At 37.7% G+C, this 16,122-nt stretch overlaps 1 protein-coding gene across 1 annotated transcript in view; it reads left to right on the top strand.

Moving 5' to 3' along the window:
• ADAM32 (ADAM metallopeptidase domain 32) overlaps positions 1–15,050 on the top strand; it is a 380,224-nt gene extending 365,174 nt beyond the window's left edge. The window contains exons 16-17 of the mRNA XM_053578831.1: positions 10,754–10,856; positions 14,890–15,050. Of these exons, the coding sequence (XP_053434806.1) occupies positions 10,754–10,856; positions 14,890–15,050 (264 nt within the window). The remainder of the gene's footprint in view (positions 1–10,753; positions 10,857–14,889) is intronic.
• The last annotated feature ends 1,072 nt before the right edge of the window (positions 15,051–16,122 follow it).

Below are 16,122 nucleotides of genomic sequence, written 5' to 3'. Positions count from 1 at the left end.
TAATCTACCCTAAACCAATGAGCTGGGGCTTGCGACTGTGGGATTTCACCTACATCCTTACAAAGGCTACACCTTACAGAGATGTAGCCTAAGACTCTGAAGACCTGCTTAGTATGAAAGTGCAAGATGACTCTGACCTGAAATCAGCCACCTCTACTCAATCTTAAGGAGTAGAGGTATTAGGCTGGAATTTAAACTGGGGAGAGATACAAGCATCTATCGTGTCCTGCCCCCTGACCAGCAACAGCTGGTAAAGGAAATTCAGTCCTTTCCAGCTTTAAAGCAACTGGCACTTAACCTTGGAGGGACCCCGGTGGACAGCCCAGATCTAGAGTTCTAAACAGATTGACACAGACAGTACAATCACTGCTAATAGGGGGAGCTAAAAGGGTCTCCAATATGCCAATAGTGGAAGTCCACAGACAGTTCCAACCAGCATGCACAGGTGGATGGAGTCTTGTCCCCTCTGGTGGACCACCAATTCAGGAAATATCACTAGCCACACTCATGTCAAAGGCATTAATACCTTCACCCTTATAAGTCCAAACAGGTCATCAGTTTACCCAGCCTTGAAAGTCCAAACTTGTGTCTGCAGCTCTACCCTTTAAAGTCCACACCTTGCCCAGCTATTGAAAGTCCAAACCTGGCGCCAGAGGCTGTGCCTTAGAAGTCCAATCTGGGCACCAGTGGCACCTCCCTTGAAAGACCAAGCCAGGCACCCCTGGCTCTGCCCTTGAAATTTCAATCTGGGTGCCAGTGGCTCCACCCTTGGAAGTCAGATTTGGGGTCAGCCCCCGCCTGTTAAAGTCCCAAATGATTGTCATTGATTCTACCCCTGAAAGTCTGAACAGGGGTCAACTCACCTGCCTGCAACAGCCCTAACCTGGAGTCAGAGGTTCTACCCTTGAAAGTCAGAGGAGGGGATCTATGCCATCAGTGGCAAGGCAATATAGTGTGTTTCTCTTTCCCAAAGTCCCTCTCTTCTCATGCTGTCCAGCTGCTAGTCGAGTCACTGCTTCTGCACATCTATCCTTACAATGCCCAGGCCTCCTAGGGAATGTCCAAACACTCTGAGCTCTGCAGGGTGCAGATCTTCAGACCTCCAGGAAAGGTGAAAGGGTGTCCTGAAAGTTCAGTATTGTGGGGAGAGTATTTGTTCAGTTTTATGCTGGGTAGGATGATCCCTAGGCTTCCAGGTGGGACCTCTCTGGGGGAGGATGCCCAGTATTTTGCGGCTCTCACCTGTGGGGTAAAATGAGTGGTCTTTTGTCTCCTGCTTGCTCGCAGAGAGCCTGCAGCGATCCTCCCACTTGTTGGAGGGGTCTCTCATCCTCATAGCACTGGGCTTTGTACCTGGAATTTATTCACTAGGATCCTCTTTCTTGGAGTTGCAGGTTGCCAAAGCTGAGATGATGTGCACATGTCTATCTGCTTTCCTATCTCAAGTCCCCTCCTTCAGTTTCGGAGGCCAAATCTCTCCAGAATCTCTCCTGATGGTCAGCGGCCTCTGGCTAAAGTTACCTCTCATCTGTTCATCTTCAGTATTTTCTATATTTTATGCTTACTTTGTTATATTTATAGCTAAGAATTTCACTTTAGGGTGCTGCTAATAAAAATAATATGTTTTAATTTCAAATTTAATTTGTTGCTGTTCCAAGAGAAAAATTATGGGTTTTTGTACATTGACCTTACATTTTGCTTTAATCACTTGTTAGTTCTACGGGGTTCATTTCATTTTTCTTCAATCATTTTTGAAATTTCTACAAATTATTATGCTATATGCAAATAAAGACAGTTTTAATTGTTTTCTTCCAAATACATGCACTTATTTTCTTTTCTGATCTTATTGCATTAGCTAGAATTTCCGGTAAAAGTGGTTTGAGTGAACACCTGCCCTTGTCTTGTTTCTTACTTTGGTAGGAAATTATCTAATTTCTATTTATTTATTTTATTAAGTCTTTTGTACATAGATCATAAATACATTTAAGCCATATTCCATGTGTTGATTACTTGTACAAATTGCAGTGCTTACATCATATTAATCAACATAGCTTTCACCTGATTTACCCAATTATAGCATTAGGACATTTGTGTTTACACATAATACATCCAACTTGTACTTGCAATGTGCTCCATAGGTGTGGTCCCTCTACCATTCCCTACTATTGCTCCCACCTCTTCACCTCCCCTCTCCCTCCCCTTCCATCCTTCATCCTAGGCTAAATTTGTGTCTTATTTTTCATATGCAAGTGTGAGTTATTATAAATTGGTTTCACAGTAGTACTGAGTACATTGGTTACTTTTTTCCCCATTCCTGAGATACTTTACTGAGAAGAATATCTTCCAGCTCCATCCATGTAAACATAAAAGAGGTAAAGTCTCCATTTTATTTAAACTGCTGCATAGTTTTCCATGGTATACACATACCACAATTTATTAATCCATTCATGGGTCGATGGGCACTTGGGCTTCTTCCATGACATGGCTACTATTAATTGAGCTGCAATAAACAATCTAGTGCAAATATCTTTATTGCCAAATGATTGTTGGTCCTTTGGATATACACCTAGAAGAAGAATTGCAGGATCAAATGGCAAGTCTATATTTAGACCCCTGAGTGTCCTCCAAACTTCCTTCCAAAAGGAACATACTAGCTTGCAGTCCCATCAGCAGTGCAGAAGTGTTCCCTTTTCTCCACATCCACGCCAACATCTGTTGTTTTGGGATTTTGTGATGTAGGCTACTCTTACTGGAGTTAAATGGTATCTCAAAGTAGTTTTGGTTTGCATTTCTCTGATGATTAAAGATGATGAGCATTTTTTCATGTGTCTGTAGGCCTTGTGCCTGTCTTCTTCAGAGAAGCTTCTGTTCATGTCTCTTGCCCACAATGAAATGGGATCACTTGTTTTTTGCTTAGTAGTAAGTTTGAGTTCTCTGTGGATTCTAGTTATTAGACCTTTGTTGGAAGTATAACTTGCAAAAGTCCTCTCTCATTCTGAGGGTGGTCTATTTGGTTTACTTAGTGTGTTCTTGGCAGTGCAGAAGCTTTTTAATTTGATCAGATCCCAGTAATGTATTTTTGATGTTGCTTCAATTGCCTGGGTGTCTTCTTCATGAAGTATTGTCCCGGGCCAATTTTTTCAAGAGTTTCTCTTGCACTCTCTCTAAGAATATTTATAATTTCATGCCTTAAGTTTAAGTCCTTTAACCAGTTAAGAGTCAATTTTTGTTAGAGGAGAAAGGTGTGGGTCCAGTTTCAATCTTCTACATGTTGCCAGCCAATTTGTCAAGCACCATTTATCGAATAAGGAATCTTTCCCTCAATTTATATCTTTAACAGGCTTATCAAAAATCAAATGATGATAAGTGTCTGGGTTCACCTCTTGGTCTTCAATTCTGTTCCATACATATACCTCTTTGTTTTTGTGCCAGTACCATGCTGTTTTCATCACTATCGATTTATAGTATTGTCTAAAGTCTGCAAGCATGAATCCTCCCAATTTGTTTTTATTTCTGAGTAATGTCTTGGCTATTCGAGGTTTTTTCTGATTCCATATAAAATGAAGAACTAATTTTTCCAGGTCTTTAAAATATGACAGAGGTGCTTTGATAGGGATTAGGTTTTCTTCCCAGCCATGAGCATGGCATATTTTTCCATTTGTCAACATCTTCAGTGATTTTTTTTCTTAGAGTTTCTTAGTTCTCTTTATAGAGATCTTTCACATCCTTAATTAGATACACTCCCAGACAGTTCATCTTCTTTGGGACTATTGTAAAGGGAATAGAGTCCTTGATTGCTTTTTCCCCTTGACTATTGTTAGTGTATATAAAGGCTAGAGATTTATGAGTGTTAATTTTCTATCCCGAGACATTACTATATTTCTTGATCACTTCTAGGAGTTTTGTAGTTGATTCCCTGGGATTTTCCAGATATATAATCATATCGTCTGTGAAGAGTGACAGTTTGATCTCCTCTGGTCCTATTTGGATCCCCTTAATTGTCTTTTGCCTGATTGCAGTGGCTAAGACTTCCATTACAATGTTAAAAAGAAGTGGAGACAGTGGGCATCCTTGCCTGGTTCCTGATCTGAGTGGAAATGATTTCGATTTTACTCCATTCACTATGATATTGGCTGTGGGTTTGCTGTAGATGGCCTCTATCAGTTTAAGAAATGTTCCATCTATACATATTTTCTTAAGCATTCTGATCAAGACATGATGCTGGATATTGTCAAAAGCTTTTTCTGCATCAATTGAGAGAATCATATGGTCTTTGTTTTTTAATTTGTTTATGTGATGTATTATATTTATGGATTTACATATATTGAACCATCCTTGGGACTCTGGGATGAAACCCACCTGGTTGTGGTGTATAATTTGTTTGTGTGTTGCTGGATTCTGTTTGCTAGGATCTTATTGAATATTTTTGCATCAATATTCATTAGAGATATTGGTGTATAATTTTCTTTTCTTGTTGGGTCTTTTCCTGGTTTGGGTATCAGGGTGATATTTACTTCATAGAATGTGTTGTGAAGTATTTTTTCTTTTTCTATGTTTTGGAAAAGATTAAGTAATATAGGTACTAGTTCCCCTTTAAAGGTTTGGTAGAATTCTGATGTGAAGCCATCTGGTCCCGGGCTTTTCTTTATTGGGGGATTTCTTATAGTTGATACTATTTCAGAGCTTGTTATAGACTTGTTCAACATTTCCACTTCTTTTTCTGGCTAAGTCTACGAGGGTGGCATGTTTTCAAGTATTGATCTATTTCCTTCAGATTTTCATACTTCTGAGAGTAGAGTTTTAGGTGGTATTCATTAAGGACTTTTTGAATTTCTGAGGAGTCTGTCGTTATTTGGCCTTTATCATTTCTGATTGATGAAATTAGGGATTTTACTCTGCTACTTCTGGTTCGGTTAGCCAAAGGTTTACCTATTTTATTGATCTTTTCAAAAGACCAACTCTTTGATTGGTTGATCTGTTATAGGATTCTTTTGATTTCAATTTCATTTAGTTCTGCTCTAATTTTAGTCATTTCTTTTCTTCCACTGGGTTTAGGGTTGGAAAGTTCTTGCCTTTCAAGTTGCTTGAGATATCCCATTAAGTTATTGACTTCCTCTCTTTCCATTCTCTTGAGGAAGGCTTGCAACGCTATAAATTTTCTTCTTAGGACTGCTTTTGAGGTTTCCCAGAGGTTCTGATATTTGGTTTCTTCATTATTGTTTTGTTCCAAAAATTTGGTAATTTTGTTCTTAATCTCGTCTACTCAGCTATTGTTCAGCATGAGGTTATTTAGTTTCCATGTTTTTGTATGCGTGTTGTTACTGAGTTCAAGTTTTCTTCCAGGATGCTCTGAGAAAATATAAGGAATGATTTCTACTCTTTTAAATTTGCTAAGGTTAGACTTGTGACCTAAGATGTGATCAATTTTGGAGGATAATCCATGAGCTGATGAGAAGAATGTGTATTCAGTTTTATAGGATGAAATGTTCTGTAGATGTCTATTAGATGTAAATGCTGAATGGTTAAGTTTAGTTCTAAAATTTCTTTGCTTAGCTTCTTTTTTGAGGCTCTATCCAACACTGCCAGAGGAGTGTTAAAGTCTGCAACAATTACGGTGCTGGGGGAAATCATGTTGCTCATGTCAGTTAGAGTTTCTCTTATAAATTGAGGTGCATTCTGGTTGGGTGGATAAATGTTGATAATTGAAATCTCATCATGTTGAGCGTTGCCCTTAACAAATAAGAAGTGACCCTTATGAGCTTTTCTTACTTTAATTGGTTTAAAGTCTATTGTATGTGTGAATAAAATTGCAACACTTGCAATTTGGAATTTGATCAAACATTTCTGAGTGAGTTACTTTGGTGGTGGAAGATTGTGTTGTTCATTATAGAGGATAGGTCTGAGAATATCCTGAAGAACTGGTTTAGTTATGGCAAATTTCTTCAACATGTGAATGTCAATGAAGTATTTAATTTCTCCAATATAGATGAAACTCAGTTTAGCTGGATACAGGATCCTGGGTTGAAAGTTACTTTGTTTAAGGAGATTAAAGTTCGATGACCACCCTCTTCTGGCTTGAAAGGTTTCAGCAGAGAAATCTCTAGTCATTCTAATGTTCTTCCACTTGTATGTAATGATTTTCTTACATCTTACAGCTTGAAGACTTTTCTCCTTCATATTAACTTTAGCGAAGTTAATTATAATGTGTCTATGAGAATTTTTATTTGGGTTGAGTTGTGCCGGTGTTCTACAACTGTCTGCTATCTGAATTTCAGAATATCTTGGTATGTCTGGAAAGTTCTCTTTAATAATTTCATGAAGCAAAGCACCTATATCCTTCACAGCAACCTCATCACTTTCAGGTATTCCTATAAGGTGAATATTAGATCTCTTTCAATTATCCCAGAGCTCTCTGAGAGAATGATCTGTTTTTGTTCTCCACTTTTTTCCCCTCTTTGAGCATTTGGGATCATTTAAAAGCTTTGTTTTCAATGTCAGAGATCCTTTCTTCTGCCTGCTCCATTCTATTACTGAGGGATTCTTCTATATTTTTTAGATATTTGAGGACTGCAAAATCTTGCTTCAATGCATCAAAATCTTTGGTCATTTTGTGTTTAAATTCGTTGAATTCTTGAGTCATCTTTTGAATTTCTGCTTTGAATTCTAATTCCATCATTTCCTCCATTCTGTTGATCTTATTTGCTCTCCAAACTCTGAACTCGATTTCTGACATCTCAGCCATTTGTTTATAAAAGGGATCTTGTGTTGTGTCTGCTTTATTGTTTCTTGGGAGAGTTGATCTACTCTGATTATTCATGTTGCCAGAGTTTTCCCACTGATTCCACCTCATGATTATTTTTCACTGTAGGCTAGGTGGTCAGGTAAGGTGAAATTGCATTGGGGTTTCCTGGAGTTGTGGTTAACCAGCCCTTTGTTAAGCTGATGACTGCATCTTGTTCCCCTTTAGCTTTGCAAAGGACCTGTACAGTATTACAGTCTGAGGCTGAGGAAACCTGCTTGGTATGGTCGGGTTAGGTGGCTGTGTTTTGTATTCATCTGGTTCTTGTCTGATCTGGTGGATCAGTGACTCTGGTGAAGTCTTAGTTGTGGAGAAATACAAGCAATTAAGATAACTTACCCCCCAGAGACAGCAACGGGGAGGGGAAAATCCACCCTTCCTGTTACTATACAACCAGTGTGCCACCTGAGAGGGTCCTTGGGTCATTGTTCCAGGTTAGGGGTTCTGAAGCAATTGACCCAGTCAGTAGAACTCTGAAGTGGGAGATTTGGAAAGGTCTCCAGCAGCTAGATGGCAGAGTTCTACTGGCTGCTCAGATTTGGCTTGCTCTGGTGCTCTATGGAGTCAGAAAGGCCTGCCCCAGTAGCACAGTTGGACCAGGGGCCTGAGTCTCTTTCTCCACTTTGCTCCTTTTTCATGCCGAGTCACTGGTGACCCCACAGGGCTGCAGTCTTTTTCCCTCCAATAAGCAGAAGTGCCAGGGCTTAGAGCCTGTCAGAGTCAAAGGAAGGTCAATGCCCCTGTGGCCCGGCCACTGCCCTCTGCTACCAGCCAGCTGGGGGAGCTGAGGCCTGCCTGCCTCAGGTGTTCAATAGCCACTGGTGAGTGTTCCAGTTTGGCTCAGTCTAATCCTGGGGTTATCAGTACAGCAAATGCTTTTCTCTCTCCGCCACCGTGCCTTTCCCCTGACACTCTGCAGCACCGATATCCATATTGAGTGAGCTCTGGTTTCCTCTGGCAGAGCAGAGTTGGGGATGTGCCTCTCCAATATTAGAATCCAGCAGGATCACTCTATTGTTGCTGGATCTTTGTGGGAAGTGACCCTGCACAGCTCCTCAGCCAATGCTAAAGCTAGGGAATTCTGGCTGTTAGAGAAGCTCCAGGAGTGTGGTGCACACAGATGCAGCAGCAGGGCAGGGGACAATGCACGTGACTCTGGCAGTGTCTGGTGCCTGTTGATTTCAGCAAGGAGAGCACCACTCGCCCATGGCTCACTACTTGGTCCAGGACCTGGCACAGAGGCAGGCTGGCACAGCTAGGAGGCAGGAAGGGTGCTGGGGGCAGGGCTTGGGGTGCAGCACTTGGTCCGGCAGACTGGGGGAGGGGGGAAGACACACTGCTCATGAGCCTCCTTCCTCAGTCTCAGTAGGGGTTAGGGTTCTGGTTTATCAGGTGAGGGGAGATGGGTCGACTGGAAGTTCAGAAAGGCAGGGAAAATGTTAGTTCAATTTTTCTGCCTGAAAGAGTGTTCAGAGTCACCACAGGGTTCCACTTGAGGAAGTAGTCCCCACTTCCTATAGCTCTCACCCATGGGGAGAAACAAGAGGTCCTCAGTTCAATACTTGTCTGTAGAAAACCTACAGGAGCAAACAAAGAGAAAACAAAGAAAAAGAAAACACACACACAGTTTTCTTGGGGGAGAGGTCAGACACTTTCCCTACTGGATGAGTTTTGTACCTGAAGATTGCTTTCTTGGAGTCGCAGCCTGCCTCAGCAGAGGTGGCCTGCAGTTATCTTACTTCTCTCTTGGCTTGCTCCCAGTCTTCAGCTTAATTAGGTAGTTTCTGGATGTTATATTTCCCTCTGGACAGGAGCTTCTGTCAGAGGCTGCTTCTAGTCAGCCAAGTCAGCCATCTTGCTTCCTCCACCATAATTTCATAAAGTATGATATCAGCCATGCGTTTTGTTAGCTATTCCCTACCTACTTGAAAAAATTTCCTCTCTTTCTAGTTTGATGATACTGAAAAAAGAAAAAAACAACAACCCAGAAACTTGAAGCATGGTGGATTATGTTTGTTGAATGCTTTCTTTATCTATTGATATGGTAAATGTGATTTTTCTTTTTATGTCTGTTGATGTGTGATTGATTATATCAACTGATTTTATGTAATGTTGAACCAATCCTGCATACCTGAGATAAATGCCACTTGTTTGTGATGTATACTTCCTTTTACATGCTTTTGAATTTGCTAATATTTTTTAGGGGGTTTCCATCTATGTTCATGAGAGATATGGTCTGTAGTGTCCATTTCTTCTATCTTTCTCTGGTTTTGATGTTAGAGTAATTTTGGATTAATAGAATGAGTTAGTAAACATTCCTCTATTCTATGTTCTGAAATAAATTGTAGAAAATTGGTATATTCTGTTCCTGAAATGTTTGATAAAATTCAATACTGACATCATCTGAAGAAACTATTATATGTTAGGTCAATTAAGAATAAAACCCCAGTTTTTAGATTAACTTAATTCTTTCTCTTAGTCTTTATTTTCTTTATACATATAAATATAATTTTCCAACTTGTATAATTTTCATTGTCTCTAAAAACATTGTCTTCTTTTAACATTTCTTTGAAAGTCAGGTCTACTGGTTGGTAAATGTTCTAAATTTTTACTTGTCTAAGGAATTCTTTATTTTTTTTTTACTATTGAAAGATAATTTCACATAATTCTTTTAACACCAAAAAAATACCATACCATCATTTCCTAATGTTGTGCCATCTAAGTATCCAATGCGCCCTTGGAATACAAAACCTTTTGCTTAAAAGTCAAATTGTAATAAAAATAAAATTCTAAGCCCCACAAATGTTATAACAGATCTCCTCTTATCCCAGGGGAGCCCCAAGAAACCTTAAAAACTGAGATCTTGGCCATGGTAGGACAAGACAGACATGCCTCATTGTAATCCCTCCAGTTTGCAGTTTAGACAAAACTGACCAACAAAACAGACTATTTGTAATAATAAGACACGAAATAATAAATAAGACCTAAGACCATGCAAGGTAAGGGTTAAGTTTGCAGACCATCAATTTTACTGAATAGGATTTAGTAAAATTTATTGTGGATTGCTCCTATAATGTGACATTTGGCATAGTGTGACTTTTACACGGTGATTACCAGATTTCCTCATCTTAACATTCCTTTCTGCTAATTCCAAGTTTTTAGACAAAGCCTTAGTCATTTAACCAATTGAAAATTAAAGAATCTCCATATCTACCCATGTCCTATAAATTTCTACTTTAAGATATCCCACCTTTATAGGCCAAATCAATGTTTAACCTCCAGCTATTGATTTATGACTTTGCCTGTAACTTTGGTTTTCCAAAAATGTATAAAACAAAGTTACCATCTATCTGCCTTGGGACCACTTATTCAAGCCGTTTGGTTTGTGTGATTTCCAGGTCAGGGTCACCCGTATTGGCTCAAGCAAACATCTTTGAAATATTTTAGTGTTTGGTTTTTCCATTCACAAAGACAAACCAAATGAAACCCATCCTTCATAAGAGCACTGTTAAGGTTAAAATGTTCAGCAACTAGCCTGGGGGTGGGGATAAAATCCTCAGTAGTAGGGCAAATACTTCAAACCACCAACATGAAGTCACTGAAAGTGGAGGTGGAAATAGATGCACAGAATTAGCTCTGGGAGCTGTTACTACTTGGCTGCAGCACACCAATGGAAGGGTCACATTTTTATTAGAAGTTAACTATGTGTTTTTGAAAGTGTAGGTAAACACTTGAAGATGTTAAGTTTTCTTCATGCAAATGTTGTGAGCTTCGCTTTTCCCTTTTTGCTATTATTTTGGTACATTTCAGTCTAAAAAACAAGCATTTTATAAGTGGACTTCCCTCTCTAAATAAACACAGTTACACCTAGAATATGATTAAGAAAGAAAGCATGGTCTCATTTCTATAAGAAGATATTTAAAATACTCATTTATTTTTAAAAAATGATCCTAGGTGTGCAATTCCAATGGGGCATGCCATTGTGAAACAGGCTATAGTCCTCCACATTGTGCAGAAGAAGCTGCAGAATCTTCTAGGAAGATTCCAGAGGAAGAAGGCAAGTATCTGCCTCTGTCTTTTTTTTTTTTTTTTTTTTTTATGTTGGGAATTCCTACAGGGTATGCAGAACCAGGTTACATTGATTGCTTTTGTTAGATAAGGACCCTCTTATAATTGTGTCCTGCCCCAAAAGGTGTACCACATCCCTTGTACCCCCACCCGAACCCTCCTTTCTTTTCTTGGCTCCCCCCATCCCTTACCCCACCTTCATGTACTAGGACCGCAATTGTCCTCATATCAGAATTGAGTATATAGGATTCTTGTTTCTCCATTCTTGTGATGCTTTACTACGAATAATGTGTTCCACTTCCATCCAGTTAATACAAAAGATGTAAAGTCTCCATCTTTTTAGTGGCTGAATAGTATTCCGTGGTATACATATATCACAGCTTGTTAATCCATTCCTGGGTTGGTGGGCATTTAGGCTGTTTTCACATTTTGGTGATTGTAAATTGAGCTGCAATAAACAGTTTAGAGCAAGTATCCCTGTGGTAAAAGGATTTTTTTTCTTCTGGGTATGCCTCATAATGGGATTGCAGGATCAAATGGGAGGTCAAACTTGAGTTCTTTGAGGATTCTCCATACTTCCTTCCAAAAATTGCTGTACTAGTTTGCAGTCCCACCAGTAGTGTAAAAGTGTTTCCTTTTCTCCACATCCATGGCAGCATCTGCACTTTTGAGACTGTGATGTGGGCCACTCTCACTGGGGTTAGATGATATCTTAGGGTGGTTTTAATTTACATTTCTCTAATAATTAGGGATGCTGAGCATTTTCTCATCTGTTTGTTAGCCATTCATCCTTCTTCTTTAGATGTCTCTTTGGAAATCAATTCAATAAAATTCTCAAGTTGTTTATTTTCACTAAATGTTAGATTTTGCCACTTAAAAAGAAACTAATACAGTAGAACCTCTTTATGTTGACTATCCATGGAACTGTAACAAACTGGTCAACATAGGAAAGAGTCAACATAAAGAAGTAGGCCTACTGTACTGATATATACATGCGCTTTACTTTGTTGTCCAACTTTTATTAGAGTATATCATATGAAATAATCATAATCAAAACCGTAAAATCATATATACAGTATCATACAAAATCACTTCATTTACTGTTTGTTTATGGGTTAATCATTTTTTATAAAAAAACAGTCAGTTTTGGTCAGTTTCTTATTCTTATTACAAATATAAATGGAGAAATCACTCTCAACACTGGCTAAACCATTCAGCATACCCAGGGATTTTTCCACAGCAAATGATGTCAAGTACATTATCAGATGCTGATATCCTCTTCTGTTGGAGTCTCTGCAACTTCTGTGTCATCCTCACTTGCTTTGTTCAGATCATCAGTTGCTTCATGCACTTTTACCCTGGTCTGTACTTTGGTGAATATTCACTTATTGCTTGGAAAATTGTGTCTACATCAGGATCATTACAGTTTGCCACCTCACCATCCAATGCAGCAAAACCTTTAAAATCTACTACTTCAAATTCTGTCATGGAAGATAGACTATCTGATGGGTCCAAAATATCATGCTCTTGGATTTTGACAAATACAACTTCCTTGAGAACAATTCTGTTTCATTTCTTATTGAACTTTATTCCAAGTAGAACTAATCCAGAGGATAGCATCCAGAGTGTTAACTGATGCAGTGGATGAAGTTGCCTCCCACCAGTGGACCACAAGTTTATGTTTTAGTAATGATCTACTGCAGAAGCTGGGCTTGATAGTGCATTTGAAATGTTTTGATGATTCCTTGTTCAAGAGTTGGATTTCTAAGATCATGTTTATAAGCAGAAATTTTTGTGTCACATATGTCTGACATTTGTGGATGGTCAGGACAGTTGTCTACTATCAGTAGAATATGTCAGTTGATACCCCCTTACCCACTTCTCAAATAGGGCACTCAACTATGCACATTTGTTAGATCTCCAAGAGACCAGGAGGTCTTCAGGCTTTGGGTTCTTGAGTCCACATGGTTTTGCCAACTTGCTAATTGCCAACTGCTTCAGTTTTTCTCTGGTTGAGCTAGGGTAAAGAAGAATTGTGAAACAACCTTTGGAAAATTGTCCACTTTTACATTTTCACCCTTCATGCTGAGGCTCCTGTCAGGCATTACCTTGAAAAAGAGGCAGCACTCCTCAGCACTAAAAATGTCATCACCTTTGAAGCCTCTGGTAGTATCTGGGAACGTTTTGGTGAACTCTTTCCCAACTTTTACTAGAACTTCATTGGATTCCCCACATAAGACTTTCTGGGAGATTTTGTGTCACAATTTTAATTTCTTGAACCAATCACTTGATGCTTGGATATTTGACACTCCAAGTTCCTGTGTGAATTTTTTAGCAACTTTTTAGCAATCATTAGTCTGGAGATTCAGGTGTTAACCAGCTTAATGTGACTTCATTGACTTCATGGAGGGAAGTTTTTCTCCTTTTCCATTATAGGTTTTTGTTTTTTCTACCATATCTCTCCAAGTACTCATGTTTATGTCTTTTGATGTTTCTAACTGTGGTCTTGCTAACATCAAAATGTCTCGCCATCTTTCTTTGGCTGTTGCTTTCCAGGAAATATAAATTGTGGAAGCTTAATGTTTTCCTTCAGTGTCACCTCTTTGAGTTTTTCCTTTGGGTTAGCATGTCTTGATTAACTATAAAAATTTTCAGTACCTGTAAGATGTACTTACAAGTCTGACCAGTCCTTCACATTGAGAAAAATCTTCTGTAACACATGCTAAACGATAGGATGTGAGGCCTAATCCATACGTGGTAATAATAACATGAAAAATGAATTAGCTAAAGAAAAAAATAATACAAGTAAAGGACAAAGCCCATAATTTCTACTCTTTATTGTAGAGTGGACTCAACTGTTCAAGTTATAGAAGGTAAATTAGTATTGAGTGTCACAGTCCAAATGGTCAACATGCAACTAACAGAGGCGGTCAATATATAGAGGTCATTCTTCTATTGCGTACATGTTGTGCATGTCTTGTCTATAAAAATTAGGTTAACTTGGGGAGGTAGTCAATTATGGAAGTTCTACTGTATTTGTAATGAAAAGTAATCAAAACATGAAAATAAAATATGACTTCTTAATTTTATGCTCTTTTATAATATTAAAATGTCATTGTTGGAACATAATATTAAAAAAATTATCTTTAATGCTATCTTTAACTTTTTCTTTTAGATATCATCTCTAAACAAACAAGATTTACTCTGTGTCTAGTACTGTTGCTATGTTTCTGGTATAGAAGAAATGAAATAGAAGACAATATTTTACTCTGAAGGAGTTAAGAGGTTAAATGAAAATCCTCTATAAATTGATGATTAAGTGATGACAGAGGGATACTGGCACAATGTTCTGTTGGTTAACTATGACTTTAGTTTCTGTCATTCATTCATTGAGTGACTTAGCGAATATTTATTGAACTCTTAATATATGCTAGTTGCTTGTTTAGTTACTAGGATGAACAGTGAGCAAAAAAAGTTGTTTTCCTTATGGAGTTTAAAGTATACATTTCTGTCTACATTCCCAGTGCTAACAAGTGGTGGAATTAGAATTAGGAATCAAGTCTTTTGATTTTTTATACCAGTGTGCTTTAAACAGTATTGGAATAATTAACATGGAATCCTAATATCAAAAGCCATCAGTCTACTAAGGAAAAATAGAATTTATACGTATACAGTGAAATATTTTGATAAAATAACAACAATGCAATTTAAGTAACCTTGCAATTACACAATCTCATATTATATAGCACTGAACTTTTTTGTCCCCACTTATAGTGTTATGGTGAGATTTTTCTGTATTTGCTATAAAATACAAACTACTTTTGAACTTTCTAGAACTTGCTTTCCAAGCATTTGAAAGGAAAAGTTGTAGAGATATTCCCAAGGATTATCATTTCATAATTATTTTTCCATGTTATTTGAATAATAATAAAAAATAAGATAATTTTAATTAATTTATTGCAACTTGAAAGTAAAAGTACGCTGTTTAATTTTTTGATTTTTAAGTGTGTTATTATTTTTAGGTTTATTCAATGAAAAGGCCTCTAGGAACACTAAAAAGAACTGGCTCCTAGGTTTCTACATTTTTCTTCCTATTCTCCTTGTAACAACCATGGTAGCCTTGGCATGGAATCATTGGAAAAAGTGGATCACCAAGGAAGAGGAATCCTTAAGCAGCAAGTAAATTGAATTTGTGTATTTTTTACTTTTATTAAATCATCTACACATAGATTTTGGGGTATAATGTGTTGATTTTTTATACAAATTGGAATGCTTACATCAAACTAATTAACATAGCTTTCACCTCATTTACTTAACTATTGTGCGAGGATATTTATGTTCTATACTTGATAGATTTGACTTGTACCATTACAATATGCTTCATAGATGTAGTCCTACCATTTGAATCTGTGTTTTGAAGTACACTATAATACCATTTGAAGCTACTCATATGTAAGGCAATATCAGCAGAAGCAATAATACTTTACATTTTACTGGTATTGTGAGTACTTCATCCACTTAATTCTGTGAGATGCCTGTGAATATCCCATTTTTGGGATACAAATATTTGAGAGTATAGTTTGAATATCTTTCAAAATCATTTTACTGCTAATTGGGAGAAGAGGGAATCAAATATAGGTATCTATTGCTTTCAAATACACTAGAGGTTACCAAAGGGTGATCCTTGTGACCAACAAAAGAAGTACTAGAAGTATTTATTAAAAATGCAGATTTCTGTGCCCTACAACAGATGAAGTATTTGAAATCACATTGATGCCTCATATTAGAAACAATTTAAAAAATATTCTCTGGGTAAAGTTTTCAAAAGGCAAATTTAGAATTTAGCTTACAACAGTTTTTTTTTTTTCAAAGAAAATAATCTGAAACTAATAGAACAAGGTGATGAACATCCTCTTGCCCACAACTGGAAGTGAACAGTGTTAATAGTTTTCTTGTTTGCTTTATGAAAGAAACCATTGCATTTGCAGCAGCAGTTCCTTCTAGCATGACACTCCATTCCTCCCTTCAAAGAATGTCTATGTTGAAAGTTGGTGTATCCAATAAAAATTTTACAAATTTTGCATACCATATCTAGTATTTTTTAAATTTAAAAATAGTAAGAGAATACAAAAGTTTAAGGTTACATGGTTTGGTTTTGTAATGCTTGAGTCCTGGCTATAGGTATGCCCATCACCCAAATAGTATTCCTTGTAGTCTTTCAGTGGATTTTGCCATTCCCCTTCTTTCCCTTCCTT

Source organism: Nycticebus coucang, chromosome 24, assembly GCF_027406575.1.
Source record: "Nycticebus coucang isolate mNycCou1 chromosome 24, mNycCou1.pri, whole genome shotgun sequence".
Classification (NCBI taxonomy): domain Eukaryota; kingdom Metazoa; phylum Chordata; class Mammalia; order Primates; family Lorisidae; genus Nycticebus; species Nycticebus coucang.
This window is presented reverse-complemented; position numbering and strand designations above follow the sequence as displayed.